This window comes from Pleurodeles waltl, chromosome 1_2 (assembly GCF_031143425.1).
Source record: "Pleurodeles waltl isolate 20211129_DDA chromosome 1_2, aPleWal1.hap1.20221129, whole genome shotgun sequence".
NCBI classification, from domain to species: Eukaryota; Metazoa; Chordata; class Amphibia; order Caudata; family Salamandridae; genus Pleurodeles; species Pleurodeles waltl.
Genome location: NC_090437.1, coordinates 117,144,683 through 117,160,924, shown reverse-complemented (window position 1 = coordinate 117,160,924; position 16,242 = coordinate 117,144,683). Strand labels below are relative to the sequence as shown.

General features: G+C 44.4%; 1 protein-coding gene across 1 annotated transcript in view; it reads left to right on the top strand.

Moving 5' to 3' along the window:
- Window positions 1-16,242, top strand: part of FRAS1 (Fraser extracellular matrix complex subunit 1) — a 1,443,020-nt gene that overhangs the window by 717,890 nt on the left and 708,888 nt on the right. Inside the window, exon 15 of the mRNA XM_069205798.1 lies at window positions 5,187-5,419. Coding sequence (XP_069061899.1) covers window positions 5,187-5,419 — 233 coding nt within the window. The remainder of the gene's footprint in view (window positions 1-5,186; window positions 5,420-16,242) is intronic.

The window sequence follows — 16,242 nt, the reverse complement described above, 5'->3', positions numbered from 1 at the left end:
TTGTTTATTACTACCATAATAATCAAATTCAACCCTTACACGCATCTGCCAAAGACATCGTAGGATACTTACTACATTTGCAAAAGTCAAAGCTAGCTTTTACATCCATAAAAATACATCTGACCGCAATTTCAGCTTACCGGCATATTACGCACTCAACTTCACTATTTAGGAAGCCAGTCATAAAAGCATTTATGGAAGGCCTAAAAAGAATTATACCACCAAGAACACCAACAGTTCCTTCATGGAACCTCAACATTGTCTTAACACGACTCATGGGTCCACCTTTTGAGCCCATGCACTCTTGTGAAATGCAATACTTAACATGGAAAGTGGCATTTTTAATTGCCATCACATCTCTAAGAAGAGTGAGTGAGATTTAAGCATTTACCATACAAGAACCATTTATTCAAATACACAAACAAAGTAGTTCTACGGACAAATCCTAAATTTTTACCAAAAGTTATATCACCGTTCCACTTGAATCAAACAGTGGAATTACCAGTGTTCTTCCCAAAGCCAGATTCCGTAGCGGAAAGAGCACTACATACATTAGACATCAAAAGAGCGTTAATGTACTACATTGACAGAACAAAACTAATTCGGAAAACAAAACAATTATTTGTTGTTTTCAAAAAACCTCATACAGGAAATCCAATTTCTAAACAAGGCATTGCTAGATGGATAGTTAAGTGTATTCAAACCTGCTATCTTAAAGCAAAAAGAGAACTGCCTATTACACCAAAGGCACACTCAACTAGAAAGAAAGGTGCTACCATGGCCTTTCTAGGAAATATTCCAATGACTGAAATATGTAAGGCAGCTACATGGTCTACGCCTCATACATTTACCAAACACTACTGTGTAGATGTGTTAACAGCACAACAAGCCACAGTAGGTCAAGCAGTACTACGAACTTTGTTTCAAACAACTTCAACTCCTACAGGCTGAACCACCGCTTTTGGGGCGATAACTGCTTACTAGTCTATGCACAGCATGTGTATCTGCAGCTACACATGCCATCGAACGGAAAATGTCACTTACCCAGTGTACATCTGTTCGTGGCATTAGTCGCAGATTCACATGCGCCCACCCGCCTCCCCGGGAGCCTGTAGCCGTTTAGAAGTTGATCTTGAACATTTGTAAATTTGTAAATGATTACTTTAAACTACATTATGTACATACGTATTCACTCCATTGCATGGGCACTATTCCTAGCATACACAACTCCTACCTCACCCTCTGCGGGGAAAACAATCTAAGATGGAGTCGACGCCCATGCGCAATGGAGTCGAAATGGGAGGAGTCCCTCGGTCTCGTGACTCGAAAAGACTTCTTCGAAGAAAAACAACTTGTAACACTCCGAGCCCAACACCAGATGGCGGGATGTGCACAGCATGTGAATCTGCAGCGACTAATGCCACGAAAAGATGTACACTGGGTAAGTGACATTTTCCATATATATATATATATATATATGTGTATATATGTATATATGTATATATGTGTATATATATATATATATATATATATATATATATATATATGTATGTATATGTATAATTTCAAATCCATTTGCATGGACATCTCTGTTCTTCAAAGTCTCTCTTCTACCTTACCCTCTGCGGGAAAATAATCTAAGATGGAGTCGATGCCCATGCGCAATGGAGCCGAAGAGGAGGAGTCACTTGATCCTGTGACTCGAAAACACTTCTTCGAAGTAAAACAACTTGTAACACTCCGAGCCCAAAACTAGATGGCAGGACCTATGCATAGCATGTGAATCTGCAGCGGAACATGCCACGAACAGATGTACACTGGGTAAGTGACATTTTCCAAATATATCAAAGTTTTCACACTTATTTCCTTTCCAGGATGAGTCGAGTACCACTGTTACATAAGGTATGTATTAGAACGCCATGTTATTCTTCAAGGGAACCAATATCTTCATAACGAAAGTAGGGGTAACAGTTCATAGCATGAACTACTCTGATAAACTAAAATGGTCTTTTCAGAAATCATCTCTCATCCTTTTTAATTAATAGTTCCACCTTTTGTGCAATATAGTCAGCCTGATTAACCAGCCTGTTAAGCTCTCAAGTTACTCTTTTTCTCTTACACTTATTCCCGTATTTCCGCTGCTCAGAACTGAATGACTCAAGTAAGCCTGAAGTTATTTAATCTATTGTCTTGTGATTGCTTTTCTCAGTCATCTGTTTACCTTGCTTTCTTCTCTCTGTCTCCCTCATTTAAGAACCTAGGTATTATCGGTCTCTGCCTTTTGTTTCTACACTCACATTACTAACATTGCCCACATTTGTGAATTTCACTTATTCAGGGTATTCAGTATATATAAAATATGGTCCTATCTTTCATTTTCTAGTGCTAAATTCTCTAGTACTGAACCTTGCTCCTTTCATTTAGCTAATCTTCCTTCCTTCTCGCTGTAATCTCTTGGATCTGTTTTCAATTCTGCCTCGAGGCTAATCAATAGCCTAGAGTTAAACACTCGTATTCCTGCCCTCTTGCCTCACATGGAAGGTTATATTTTTTCTGCTAGTCTTAATTTTTGCTTCCTTTGTACTGCGTAGAAATGTGCATGTCGTTCCGTTCTCTCCCTTCTTTCTGTGTATCAAATTGTGTGCTTTCCGGAATCATCTTCAGTCTTGATCCCCTATACTAAAGAGTGCGTCTATTACTTCATGCGCCATGCCCCTAGAATGTTGAAATTTCCCCAATTTCCCCATTTCTCTTGGGTCTGCCTGCACCATCTCACCTTTCCTTTTGCAGATAAGTAGCACTTGCTGTCCACTGTTTAGTTCTTCATGACTTTAGGTTGATATATAGTTTTGTACTTAGTTATTTTGTAGTCATTTTTACGTGTAATTAATGAAAAGCTGTTTGGCAAAAAAATTATTTAAATAAAAGAAAGTGCAACACAACACAAACAGTTTATGATAAGAGAAAGTGTATAAGGGGGATTGCAAATGTTCCTGACAATCTACTACTACTACTACTACTACTACTACTACTGGCTCAAGTCTGCCTGTATGTAAGTCTCCAATAGTTTTTAGGGCCCGCCTCCAGAGAACTTGATGTCTGTTGTTGATACTTGTTGCAACACCTATTGTGGAGCATACCAAAACTTACAGTGGGCTTTGTGCCAGCACCTTTTTTCTTTTAGCATGTTTTTAGCATTGTTTAGTGTCTAACTCCTATAAAATGCATATGATTGTGCTCTCCCTTGTACTCTGGTTCCCCCCTAAAATACCCACCCCCTCATATGCTCCACATTGCTCCCTCTTACCTCCACCCACAAATTGTGCATTATTTTCCCTACCTTGGCTTTTTTGCCTTTTTTTCATTTTTTTTTCTTTAGTCATTGCTGCAAGGCATTGGCGGAAAAGTTAATATTAAAAAGATGAGACCTATTGGCTTTACCAATGCTTGTTCTTTTGGCCACGCTGCACAGCATCTTGCTGATGCAGTACAGTATTGCATAAGGCATTAACAAAGCCAATCAGTCCAAAGGCAAGACCTGTTAGCATTGCCTATGCTTGTTTAAAGTATATTTGTCTGAGGTCAAAGTTTTATTCCTGTATTCTTTGGATATCAGCACCGGTAAAACTCAGATACCAATGAGAATATTGTCCATTGAGGTGGTAGTTTAAAAAGAAGATAGTTCCTATAGAAGGGTACAGTTGCATTTCTTGGATGTTACTGTATTTTTCAAAGGTACTTGTTTTTTGCAAATTCTCAGGTCTCCTTCGTTGATCTCTACACATTGAGAATTATCATTTTGAACAGTTGGTTCTTTAGACCTGCCAATTGTACCCAGATGTTCTGTGGCTGTATGGGCCTTTATGGAATTTGGAATGTACAGGCAACTCGAACAGCAAACGTCCTGTTCACATGTATTGTCCCTCATATTTCCGTGTGTGGATAATACCTCTGTTATGAGTGGTCTCTCATAGAAACTGTATTCAGTATGTGTTGGGAAAGTATAGTAGTTTTACATAATCCAGTATTGCAGTCATCAACAATATCGTACCCATACCCGTATTGATGTTCTTGGTGACCATGACATTTTTAAAGTTCTTGTTACTTGCCATTTAGGCAGTGCACATCAATTACTAGTATAGTCTTGAGGCTTTGTTTGATAGACTACATGCTGGAAAACGTGTGTATGGTTAGAAGACTATGTTGTTAAATATGTGGACGTGTTTGTTGTCTTGAATCAGAATAAAAGAAAACAAACGGAATTTAGAGTTATCGCAATGGCAGTGGACAATTCTCAACCAAAGTGGTGCCACCTAGTAAGGGAGAAACCGTTTTGGGAGAAATCCTCTTTTGGAAATTCCTTCAGTGTGCCAATACTGGTGAAATGTCCACCTCCAAGTATTTTTGCTAGAAATGTACTCCCAAAGCAGGGGTACATTATCACTGCCTCCATATCTGTTCTCCTGTAACATTGGAAGTGCTCCTAAGCATGTTAAGGAAACCTTACTTTTCCAACTGACAGCCAGCTCCATTACCACTGCACTCTCAAGACTTTAATGGCGACAGGCATGATGGTAGCCACCTGATACCCGGCTGCAGCTTCTCAAGGAATTAACTCTGGAACTTGGAGTCTGTTTTGGAGCAGGAGAAGTCTCCACTGGTGGCATGCCTTCCACCTGGGAACATTTTTAAAAGACTGGTGATACTCCTAGTGAAGTGGATGTGGAATGTGACATTTTAGGCAGATTGTACTTTGCCCCCGCCACAAGCAGGCTTTTTATACAGTAGGTTGCTGTAGTGATTAGTTGGTGTGAGCAAAGTAGCAACCTGACGATATTGTGTAAGTTAGATGACACACGTATTTCAACAGGTCAAAGCAGAATGGGTAGCAGTCAACTAAGAGTGTTGAATCAGTTTACAGTTTGTGACAAATGTATACATTATGGGCCTGACTAAGAGTTTGGCAGATGGGATACTCCGTCACAAACGTGACTGATATCCTGTCTGCCATATTACAAGTTCAATTATCTGCTATGGTACTTGTTAAATGGTGGGTGGGATGTCCGTCAAATTTTTGACGGAGAATCCCATCCACCAAGGTCACAATCAGGCCCTATGTGTCTCTTCAACAGAATCATCAAACATATATAAAGTGCCTTATATATGTCTACTTAATTTTTATCAAGGTATTGGACAGCATTTACTTCAGTCGACGGTTCCATGTGCGTTGTGTGGCAAAAGCAATTGACAAGGCAGGACATGTGGGGACACCATTAAGAAGTAACATCGCCACCATAGGCACAGACAGTGCAATATGTCATACACCTGTTGTTTCTGGTACTGCCAGGGGTTTCCAGGCACAGTCCTTTATCGCCACATTGAAATATCTAGATGTTAAGAACAAGGAGCACCCAAATCGGTAAGTACACGCTACACTGCTATTCCTTTTGCTTCAGGTTTTTGTAGTGCACTTCAATATGCATCTGAAAGTAATTGTTGACCAAGTTTACAGAATGATGGTTTAAATGTTGTGTGAGGCTGTTAAGGCATCACTTTTTTGCTCAATCATTGTGTAACAGCTTTCGTCAAATTATTTTTAACATACATCTGTATTCTTAAGCTTCATAATAGTCCTATATTATGATGTTTCCTTTTGCGCAAGAGATGATCTGAAACATTTAATGGAAAAATAAAAATCAGTCTGATAAATGTCTTGTATCATACACAAGACTTCCTCTTCATTCGATCTCCCAGAAAGTCCACCATTTTTCTTCTTTTTCTTTCTAGCCATCTGGAGAAAATAAAATGGATACTCTCCTAGGAACCCTGCTGTGTTCCAGTTGGGTTGTTGACTGTACTAATTTTCCTGATAGCAGCATCTAATAGAACATGTGTTCCAGTTTGCGTGTGACAGCTGTTGTCCGTTGAGTTGACAGTTGGAGAAAGGCTAGATAGTTAACATTACAAGAACCTTTGGTGGGGCTCCTATTCGGGGGGACTATTTCATTAAACCAGTGGGTTTTTCTTTTGCAGTTTGTCTGTATTTTGGAAAAGTCTTAAAGATTTAGATAAGGGAATGCAATCCCATTTTCGCTAGTAGACTCCATAATTCCCTTTTACGTTTTTCATAATGTGCCTAGTAGCTTAGGGGTTAAGCGGTTTGATTAGGCACACTTAGAAGAGAACAATTTGAATTGAATAACTTTTTAGGTGGAGGCAGTGAAAGTATAGAACCCTTGAAAAAAGGCCTATATTAATTTAAAAACAAGTCTAAAAGATATTTTATAAATCTTGTGCACCTTAACCCACTAGACCATTGATCCTTCTCTTAAGCGAGATAATCCGAAGGTGGTTCACAGCTTGCATTATTTTAAAGATCGCTTCCACTCTGTGCCCTTATATATAGTTTTAGAAGATTACTCTATTTTATACCCATTGTGGAAGAAGCCATATTAAGTAGCTAAGCTGGCTTTTCAGCCACTGCCCTGTGCACTCTAAGCATCTGATAAATACTTCAGACTGCAGATTCCTTACCTTTGAACCTCCCCCAGGGATCAGACTAGAACCAGAAGATCTTTGTGAGACTTAGCCCTGCACGCCGGTAGGTGGCGTCGATCGGCTCTGCGTCAATTGTTAGTTTGCCGGAAATAACGCCACATGTCCTTGATAGGTGCCGACCTAGCGTGGTGATGTCAGTTCTTTTCTTTCCAGGCCAGCCAACACTGATCCAAAGAGAGCTACCCCTCAGTCGGTTTTTGACTGGTCTTCTAGGAAGACACGTTTCAAGCTCAGGGGATCCTGTCATCGGGCAATGTCCATACAGATCCGCACCTCGTTTGTTTTTGGTGTTTAGAGCTTGACCACGACCTGAAGTCATGCTCCAAGTGCCAGGCCATGCATCCGAAGTCTTTTGAGACAGTGGTCCCTAAAGCTGATGACGGTCCAGCTCAGTCTCCATCAAAAAGAAGGTCCAGGGACTGGTTACGGAGTCTGAAATTAGCATCCCATTCAAAGTCCTCAGGGCGATCGGGTAAATTGAAGCACAAGAAAAATTCTAAGTTGAAACACTTTTTGACTTCTCCTTGTCCGTCGGTGTAGGAAGTTGGCTTTGTATATACTAATTCAAAGTAAGAAATAGTGTGCACAGAGTCCAAGGGTTCCCCTTAGAGGTAAGATAGTGGCAAAAGTAGATTCTAATGCTCTATTTTGTGGTAATGTGGTTGAGCAGTAGGCTTATCAGAGGGTAGTACTAAGCATTTGTTGTACACACACAGGCAATAAATGAGGAACACACTGGTTCAAGATTTACAGTTAATACTTTAAATGTAAGGTACTTGACTTAGATACTTTAGGAACTTTGAATGAAAACAATATTATGTACAGTCTTGGTAAAAATGGCAATAAGCTATTTTCAAAGTGGACACTGTGCAAAAATCAACAGTTCCTGGGGGAGTTAAGTAAAGGTTAGATTAGGAGGTAAGAAACACTTGCAAGTCTCTGTTCTGGGGCATAGGCAGCCCACCGTTGGGGGTCCAAGGCAACCTCAAAGTTAACACATCAGCAGCTCAGGGCCAGTCTGCTGCAGAGGGCAAAGAGGTGCCCAAAACACATAGGCGCCTATGGAGAACAGGGGTGCTCCGGTTCCAGTCGCAATCGAGGGGGTCCACTGAATTTAGGCTGCAGGCATGGTTGTGTTAGTCAGGAGGTGTCAACCCAGGGTGTTCTCGAGGTTGGACTCATCTGAAGAACTTTCAGGACCGGTGGGCCACCTGGACACAGGCTGTGGACATTAAACTCCGAGTGGGCAGGACTCACAGATCTGGGGAGGTTTTGGAGTCCTTCTTGTAAGTTTCTTTGTGGATAGGGCTTCTGTCCTCGGGAGATCTTGGTCCTTTGGTAAGCAGGCAGTCAGTCCTATGGGGGCTTGTAAAGGCTGCTGGTCCTGTAGGATGTGTCGCCTTTTTGTAGCAGGAGTCTTGTAGCTGCAGACAGGCCAGTAGGGCTGGGGCCAAGTCAGTTGCCGTCCGGAGCCTTCTCTGGTGGTGCGGCTCTTCAGCCCTTCTTCTCAGGTCGCCAGAAATCTGAGGGGCAAGGTTCAGGGGTGTCTCTTAATACTTGATTTAGGGGTGTTAAAGGGGTCAGAGGGCATGTCAAAGGTGGTACTTTCCTACAATGGCCACATACAATTCTTGAAATCCTGGAAATTTGGGGAGGTGCGGAGTCGGCCCGGGCACAAGTTTTGCAGAACGACTCCTAGAATGTCAACACTACCTAATTGCGTAGGCCGACTGAAAGGAAATGCCTCCTTGGCATGGTTACCCCCTAACTTTTTGCCTTTGCTGATGCGAAGTTATGACTTGAAAGTGTGCTGGGACCCTGCTAACCAGGCCCCAGCACCAGTGTTCTTTCCCTAAACTGTACCTTTGTCTCCACAATTGGCACAACCCTGGCACTCAGATAAGTCCATTGTAACTGGTACCCCTGGTACCAAAGGCCCTGATGCCAGGGAAGGTCTCTAAGGGCTGCAGCATGTCTTATGCCACCCTAGGGACACCTCACTCAGCACATACTTACTGCTTCAGAGCTTGTGTGCTGGTGGGGAGAAAATGACTAAGTCGACATGGCACTCCCCTCAGAGTGCCATGCCAACCTCACACTGCCTGTGGCACAGGTAAGTCACCCCTCTAGCAGGCCTTACAGCCCTAAGGCAGGGTGCACTATACCACAGGTGAGGGCATATGTGCAGGAGCACTATGGCCCTACAGTGTTTAAGCAAAACCTTAGACATTGTAAGTGCAGGGTAGCCATAAGAGTATATGGTGTGGGAGTTTGTCAAACACGACCTCCACAGTTCCATAATGGCTACACTGAAAACTGGGAAGTTTGGTATCAAATTTCTCAGCACAATAAATGCACACTGATGCCAGTGTGCATTTTATTGTAACATACACCCCAGATGGCATCTTAGAGATGCCCCCTGAATACCTACCGGAATTCTAGTGTAGGCTGACCAGTTCCTGCCACACACCAGACATGTTGCTGGCCACATGAGAAGAGTGCCTTTGTCACTCTGTGGCCAGGAACAAAGCCTGTCATGGGTGGAGGTGCTTCTCACCTCCCCCTGCAGGACCTGTAACACCTGGTGGCGAGCCTCAAAGGCTCACCCCTTTTCTTACAGCGCCCCAGGGTATCCCAGCTAGTGGCGATGCCCGCCCCTCCGGCCACTGCCCCCACTTTTAGCGGCAAAGCTGGAGAAGATAATGAGAAAAACAAGGAGGAGTTACCCACCAGTCAGGACAACCCCTAAGGTGTCCTGAGCTGAGGTGACCCTTACTTTTAGAAATCCTCCATCTTGTAGAAGGAGGATTCCCCCAATAGAATTAGGGATGTGCCCCCCTCCCCACAGGGAGGAGGCACAAAGAGGGTGTAGCCACCCTCCAGGACAGTAGTCATTGGCTACTGCCCTCCCAGACCTAAACACACCCCTAAACTCAGTATTTAGGGGCTCCCCAGATCCCAGGAAATCAGATTCCTGCAACCTTAAGAAACCAGGACTGCTGACCTACAAGCCTGCAGAGAAGGAGAAAGACGACAACTGATTTGGCCCCAGCCCTACCGGCCTGTCTCAAACTTCGAAAACCTGCTCCAGCGACGCATCCAACAGGGACCAGCAACCTCTGAAGCCTTAGAGGACTGCCCTGGACTACAGGACCAAGAAACTCCTGTGAACAGCGGCCCTGTTCAAAACCAGTGACTTCTTTGCAACAAAGAAGCAACTTTCAAGGACTTCAAGTTTCCTGCCGGACACTCTACACCTGATGTCCCCGGCTTGACCTGCAGAAAACCAACACCTCAGGGAGGACTCCCCGGCGACTGTGAGCCCGTGAGTAACCAGAGACGGCCCCCGAGACCCCACAGCAACGCCTGCAGAGAGAATCCAGAGGCTCCCCCTGACTGCGACTGCCTGTAACAAGGGACCCGACGCCTGGAACCAACACTGAACCCGCAGCTTTGATGCAGGAGTGACCCCCAGGCGACCCTCTGCCTTGCCCAGGTGGTGGCTGTCCCGAGAAGCCCCCGTGTCTGCCTGCACCGCTAGAGTGACCCTCGGGTCCCTCCAGTAAAGCCTATACAAAACCCAACGCCTGTTTGCACACTGCACCCGGCCGCCCCTGTGCCGCTGAGGGTGTACTTTCTGTGCCTTCTTGTGCCCCCCCCCCCCTCACCCCCCCCAAGTGCCCTACAAAACACCCCTGGTCTGCCCACCGAAGACGCGGGTACTTACCTGCTGGCAGACTGGATCCGGGGCACCCCTGTTCTCCATAGAAGCCTATGTGTTTTGGGCACCTCTTTGACCTCTGCACCTGACCGGCCCTGAGCTGCTGGTGTGGTAACTTTGGGGTTGCCTTGAACCCCCAGTGGTGGGCTTCCTATGCCCCAACTTTGAGACTTGTAAGTGTTTTACTTACCTCCTAATCTAACCTTTACTTACCTCCCCCAGGAACTGTTGATTTTTGCACTCTGTCCACTTTGAGAATAGCTTATTGCCATTTTTACAAAGACTGTACATGATATTGTTTTCATTCAAAGTTCCTAAAGTTTCTAAGTGGAGTACCTTACATTTAAAGTGTTTAATGTAAATATTGAACCTGTGGTTCTTAAAGTAAACTAAGAAAATATATGTTCGGTGGCATGTGTAGCTGCAGATACACATGCTGTGCATAGTCCGCCGTCTGGTGTTGGGCTCGGAGTGTTACAAGTTGTTTTTCTTCGAAGAAGTCTTTTCGAGTCACGAGACCGAGGGACTCCTCCCACTTCGGTTCCATTGCGCATGGGCGTCGACTCCATCTTAGATTGTTTTTTTTCCGCCATCGGGTTCGGACGTGTTCCTTTTCGCTCCGTGTTTCGGGTTGGAAAGTTAGTCAGAATCTCGGAAAAATTCGTCGGTATTGTTTCGTTCGGTATCGGGATAGTTAGGGCAAATCGACACCGAACCTTAAAGAGCTCCGGTAGCCCTTCGTGGTATTTTCGATCCCCCGTCGGGGCCTGGTCGGCCCGACCGCGTGCAACATCGAGACTGATGGAACGGACCCCGTTCCGATTCTGTCCTAAATGCCACAGTAAATATCCTTATACAGACCAACATTTGGTCTGTAACTTGTGCCTGTCCCCCGAGCACAAGGAGGAGACGTGTGAGGCCTGTCGTGCGTTTCGGTCGAGAAAAACGCTCAGAGACCGAAGAGCCAGGAGGTTGCAGATGGTGTCCACGCCGACAGGACAACAAAGGTTCGAGGAGGAGGAAGAAGGAACATTCTCCATCCCCGATTCAGACTCCGAAGAGTTCGACGTCGAAGAACAACCAACCGTGAGTAAGACGTCGAAACAAAGATCACACAAAAAACAGAGAAAGCCCATGGGACGCCACTGCGAACAGGCCATGGCTTAACCCATAAAGTAGGTGACCGTCCATAGGCACCGAAAAAGGGCGAGCTGGTGCCGAAGTCGTCCGACTCAGGTCGAGACACAGGCATGCAGCAATCTCGGGACTGAGAGAGTGGTGCAGAAAAGGGTCGACACCGAGATAGCGGCACCGAAGCTGCTCGGCACAGAGACAGCGGCACCGAAACTGCTCGGCACAGAGACAGCGGCACCGAAGATGGTCGGCACCGAGAGGGCACGACACCGAAAAAAAGAAAGATCTCGTCGGAGCTGAAAAAAACTAAACACCCTGCAACCGAACCAAAAACTAGTTCCTACTCAGAGGAACAATCACTGTCCTCCCAACTAAAAAGACACAGATTTGAGGAGGAATTACAAACAACAGAAGTAGATCACACGCAAAAGCGGATCTTTATCCAAAGTGGTACAGGGAAGATCAGCACTCTTCCCCCAATCAGAAGGAAAAGGAAACTTGACTTCCAGCAACAAGACAAGCCACCACAAGCAAAGGTGGTAAAGAAGGTAACTCCACCACCGTCAACTCATGTATCACCGGCACAAACTCCACCACAATCACCAGCTCATACCACCATGAGCCAAGATGATCAGGATGCATGGGACCTCTGACGCTCCGGTATCTGACAATAGCCCAGAGGCGTACCCAACTAAACCCTCACCACCTGAGGACAGTACAGCATATGCACAGGTGGTAGCTAGGGCAGCCCAATTTCATAATGTATCGCTACATTCGGAGCCTATCGAGGATGACTTCCTCTTTAACACCCTGTCCTCCACCCATAGCCATTATCAAAGCCTTCCTCTGCTCCCGGGAATGCTAAGGCACGCTAAACAGATTTTTAAGGAGCCAGTTAAAAGCAGAGCAATAACTCCAAGGGTGGAGAAAAAATACAAGGCACCGCCCACAGACCCTGCTTTTATTACATCACAACTGACACCAGATTCAGTAGTCGTAGGAGCAGCTCGTAAAAGAGCCAACTCGCATACATCAGGCGACGCACCACCTCCGGACAAGGAGAGCCGCAAGTTTGATGCAGCTGGGAAAAGGGTTGCAGCACAAGCTGCAAATCAGTGGCGCATCGCCAACTCGCAAGCACTCCTTGCGCGATACGACAGGGCCCATTGGGACGAGATGCAGAATTTCATCGAGCACCTCCCCAAAGAATTCCAGAAACGAGCACAAGTGGTTGAAGAGGGACAAAATATCTCCAACAACCAGATACGTTCTTCTATGGATGCAGCAGATACAGCTGCAAGAACAATAAATACTGCTGTGACGATAAGGAGGGCACGCATGGCTGCGCACATCTGGCTTCAAACCTGAGATACAACAGGCAGTGCTCAATATGCCGTTTAACGAACAGCAATTGTTTGGGCCGGAAGTGGACACTGCAATTGAAAAATTAAAGAAGGACACCGACACAGCCAAAGCCATGGGCGCACTCTATACCCCGCAGGGCAGAGACACATTTGGCACATTTCGCAAAACAACTTTCAGAGGAGGGTTTCGAGGTCAAGCCACAGAAACCAGCACCTCACAAACCAGACCACCTACTTACCAGGGACAATATCAAAGGGGAGGCTTTCGGGGCCAATACAGAGGGGGCCAATTACCAAGAAACAGGGGAAAATGTCAAGGTCCCAAAACCCCTCAAAATAAACAGTGACTCAAAAGTCACACAACCCCTTCACACAACACCAGTGGGGGGAAGACTAAGCCAGTTCTACAAATCTTGGGAGGAAATAACAGACACTTGGGTCTTAGCAATTATCCAACATGGTTATTGCATAGAATTTCTCCAACTCCCTCCAAACGTCCCACCGAGAAAACACAATATGTCAAAACAGCATATAGACCTTCTAGGACTAGAAGTTCAAGCATTACTGCAAAAAGACGCAATAGAATTAGTACCAAGTCCACAAAAGAACACAGGAGTTTACTCACTGTACTTTCTAATACCAAAAAAGGACAAAAGTCTGAGACCAATATTAGATCTCAGAACCCTAAACACCTACATCAAATCAGACCACTTTCACATGGTCACGTTACAAGACGTAATACCACTGCTGAAACAGCAAGACTACATGACAACGTTAGATCTAAAAGATGCGTATTTCCATATACCGATACATCCCTCGCACAGGAAATACCTAAGGTTCGTATTCAAAGGAATACATTACCAATTCAAAGTGTTGCCATTCGGAATAACAACAGCGCCAAGAGTCTTTACAAAATGTCTAGCAGTAGTAGCTGCACATATCCGGAGGCAGCAAATACACGTGTTCCCGTACCTAGACGATTGGTTAATCAAGACCAACTCGCTAACAAAGTGTTCACACCACACAGATTATGTTATACAAACCCTTTACAAGCTAGGTTTCTCCATCAACTATGCAAAGTCACACCTTTTGCCGTGTCAAACACAGCAATACTTAGGAGCGACAATCAACACAACAGAAGGGATAGCCACTCCAAGTCCACAAAGGGTTCAAAATTTTCACAAAGTGATACAAGCCATGTATCCAACACAAAAGATACATGCAAAGATGGTATTAAAACTCCTAGGCATGATGTCCTCATGCATAGCCATTGTACCAAACGCAAGATTGCACATGCGGCCCTTACAACAGTGCCTAGCATCACAATGGTCACATGCACAGGGTCAACTTCTAGATCTGGTGTTGATAGACCGCCAAACATACATCTCGCTTCTATGGTGGAACAGTACAAATTTAAACAAAGGGCGGCCTTTCCAAGACCCAGTGCCACAATGTGTGATAACAACAGATGCTTCCATGACAGGCTGGGGAGCATACCTCAATCAACACAGCATCCAAGGACAATGGGACGTACATCAAAGAAAGTTTCATATAAATCACCTAGAACTGTTAGCAGTATTTCTAGCGTTGAAAGCATTCCAACCCATGATAACCCACAAATACATTCTTGTCCAGACAGACAACATGACGACAATGTATTATTTAAACAAACAGGGGGGGACACATTCGACACAGTTGTGTCTCCTAACACAAAAATTATGGCATTGGGCAATTCACAACCACATTCGCCTAATAGCACAGTTTATTCCAGGGATCCAGAACCAGCTAGCAGACAATCTCTCTCGGGATCACCAACAGGTCCACGAATGGGAAATTCACCCCCAAATCCTAAACACTTACTTCCAAATTTGGGGAACACCTCAAATAGATCTATTTGCAACAAAAGAAAACGCAAAATGCCAAAACTTCGCATCCAGGTACCCACACCGGCAATCACAAGGCAATGCTCTATGGATGAATTGGTCAGGGATATTTGCGTACGCTTTTCCCCCTCTCCCTCTCCTTCCATATCTAGTAAACAGATTGAGTCAAAACAAACTCAAACTCATACTAATAGCACCAACATGGGCAAGACAACCTTGGTATACGACACTACTAGACCTGTCAGTAGTACCTCATGTCAAACTACCCAACAGGCCAGATCTGTTAACACAACACAAACAACAAATCAGGCATCCAAACCCTGCATCGCTGAATCTAGCAATTTGGCTCCTGAAATCCTAGAATTTGGACACTTAGGCCTCACTCAAGAGTGTATGGAGGTCATAAAACAAGCTAGAAAACCTTCCACTAGACACTGCTATGCAAGTAAATGGAAAAGATTTGTTTGTTACTGTCATAATAATCAAATTCAACCATTGCATGCATCTCCGAAAGATGTAGTAGGATATTTACTACATTTACAAAAATCAAATCTAGCTTTCTCTTCCATAAAAATACATCTCGCAGCAATATCTGCTTACCTGCAGATTACTCATTCAACTTCCCTATTTAGAATACCTGTCATTAAAGCGTTTATGGAGGGCCTAAAGAGAATTATACCACCAAGGACACCACCTGTTCCTTCATGGAACCTCAACATTGTCTTAACAAGGCTCATGGGTCCACCTTTCGAACCCATGCATTCTTGTGAAATGCAATACTTAACGTGGAAAGTTGCATTTCTCATTGCCATTACATCTCTAAGAAGAGTAAGTGAAATACAGACGTTTACCATACAAGAACCATTTATTCAAATACACAAAAATAAGGTTGTTCTAAGAACAAATCCAAAATTCTTACAAAAGGTTATCTCACCGTTCCACTTAAACCAAACAGTGGAATTGCCAGTGTTCTTCCCACAGCCAGATTCAATAGCTGAAAGAGCACTACATACATTAGACATCAAGAGAGCGCTAATGTACTACATTGACAGGACAAAAGAAATTAGGAAGACAAAACAACTATTTATTGCCTTCCAAAAACCTCATACAGGAAATCCAATTTCAAAACAAGGTATTGCCAGATGGATAGTAAGATGCATCCAAACCTGCTATCTTAAAGCAAAGAGAGAACTGCCTATTACACCAAAGGCACACTCAACCAGAAAGAAAGGTGCTACTATGGCCTTTCTAGGAAATATTCCAATGAACGAAATATGTAAGGCAGCAACATGGTCTACGCCTCATACATTTACTAAACACTACTGTGTAGATGTGTTATCTGCACAACAGGCCACAGTAGGTCAAGCCGTACTAAGAACTTTATTTCAAACTACTTCCACTCCTACAGGCTGAACCACCGCTTTTGGGGAGATAACTGCTTACTAGTCTATGCACAGCATGTGTATCTGCAGCTACACATGCCACCGAACGGAAAATGTCACATACCCAGTGTACATCTGTTCGTGGCATTAGTCGCTGCAGATTCACATGCGCCCACCCTCCTCCCCGGGAGCCTGTAGCC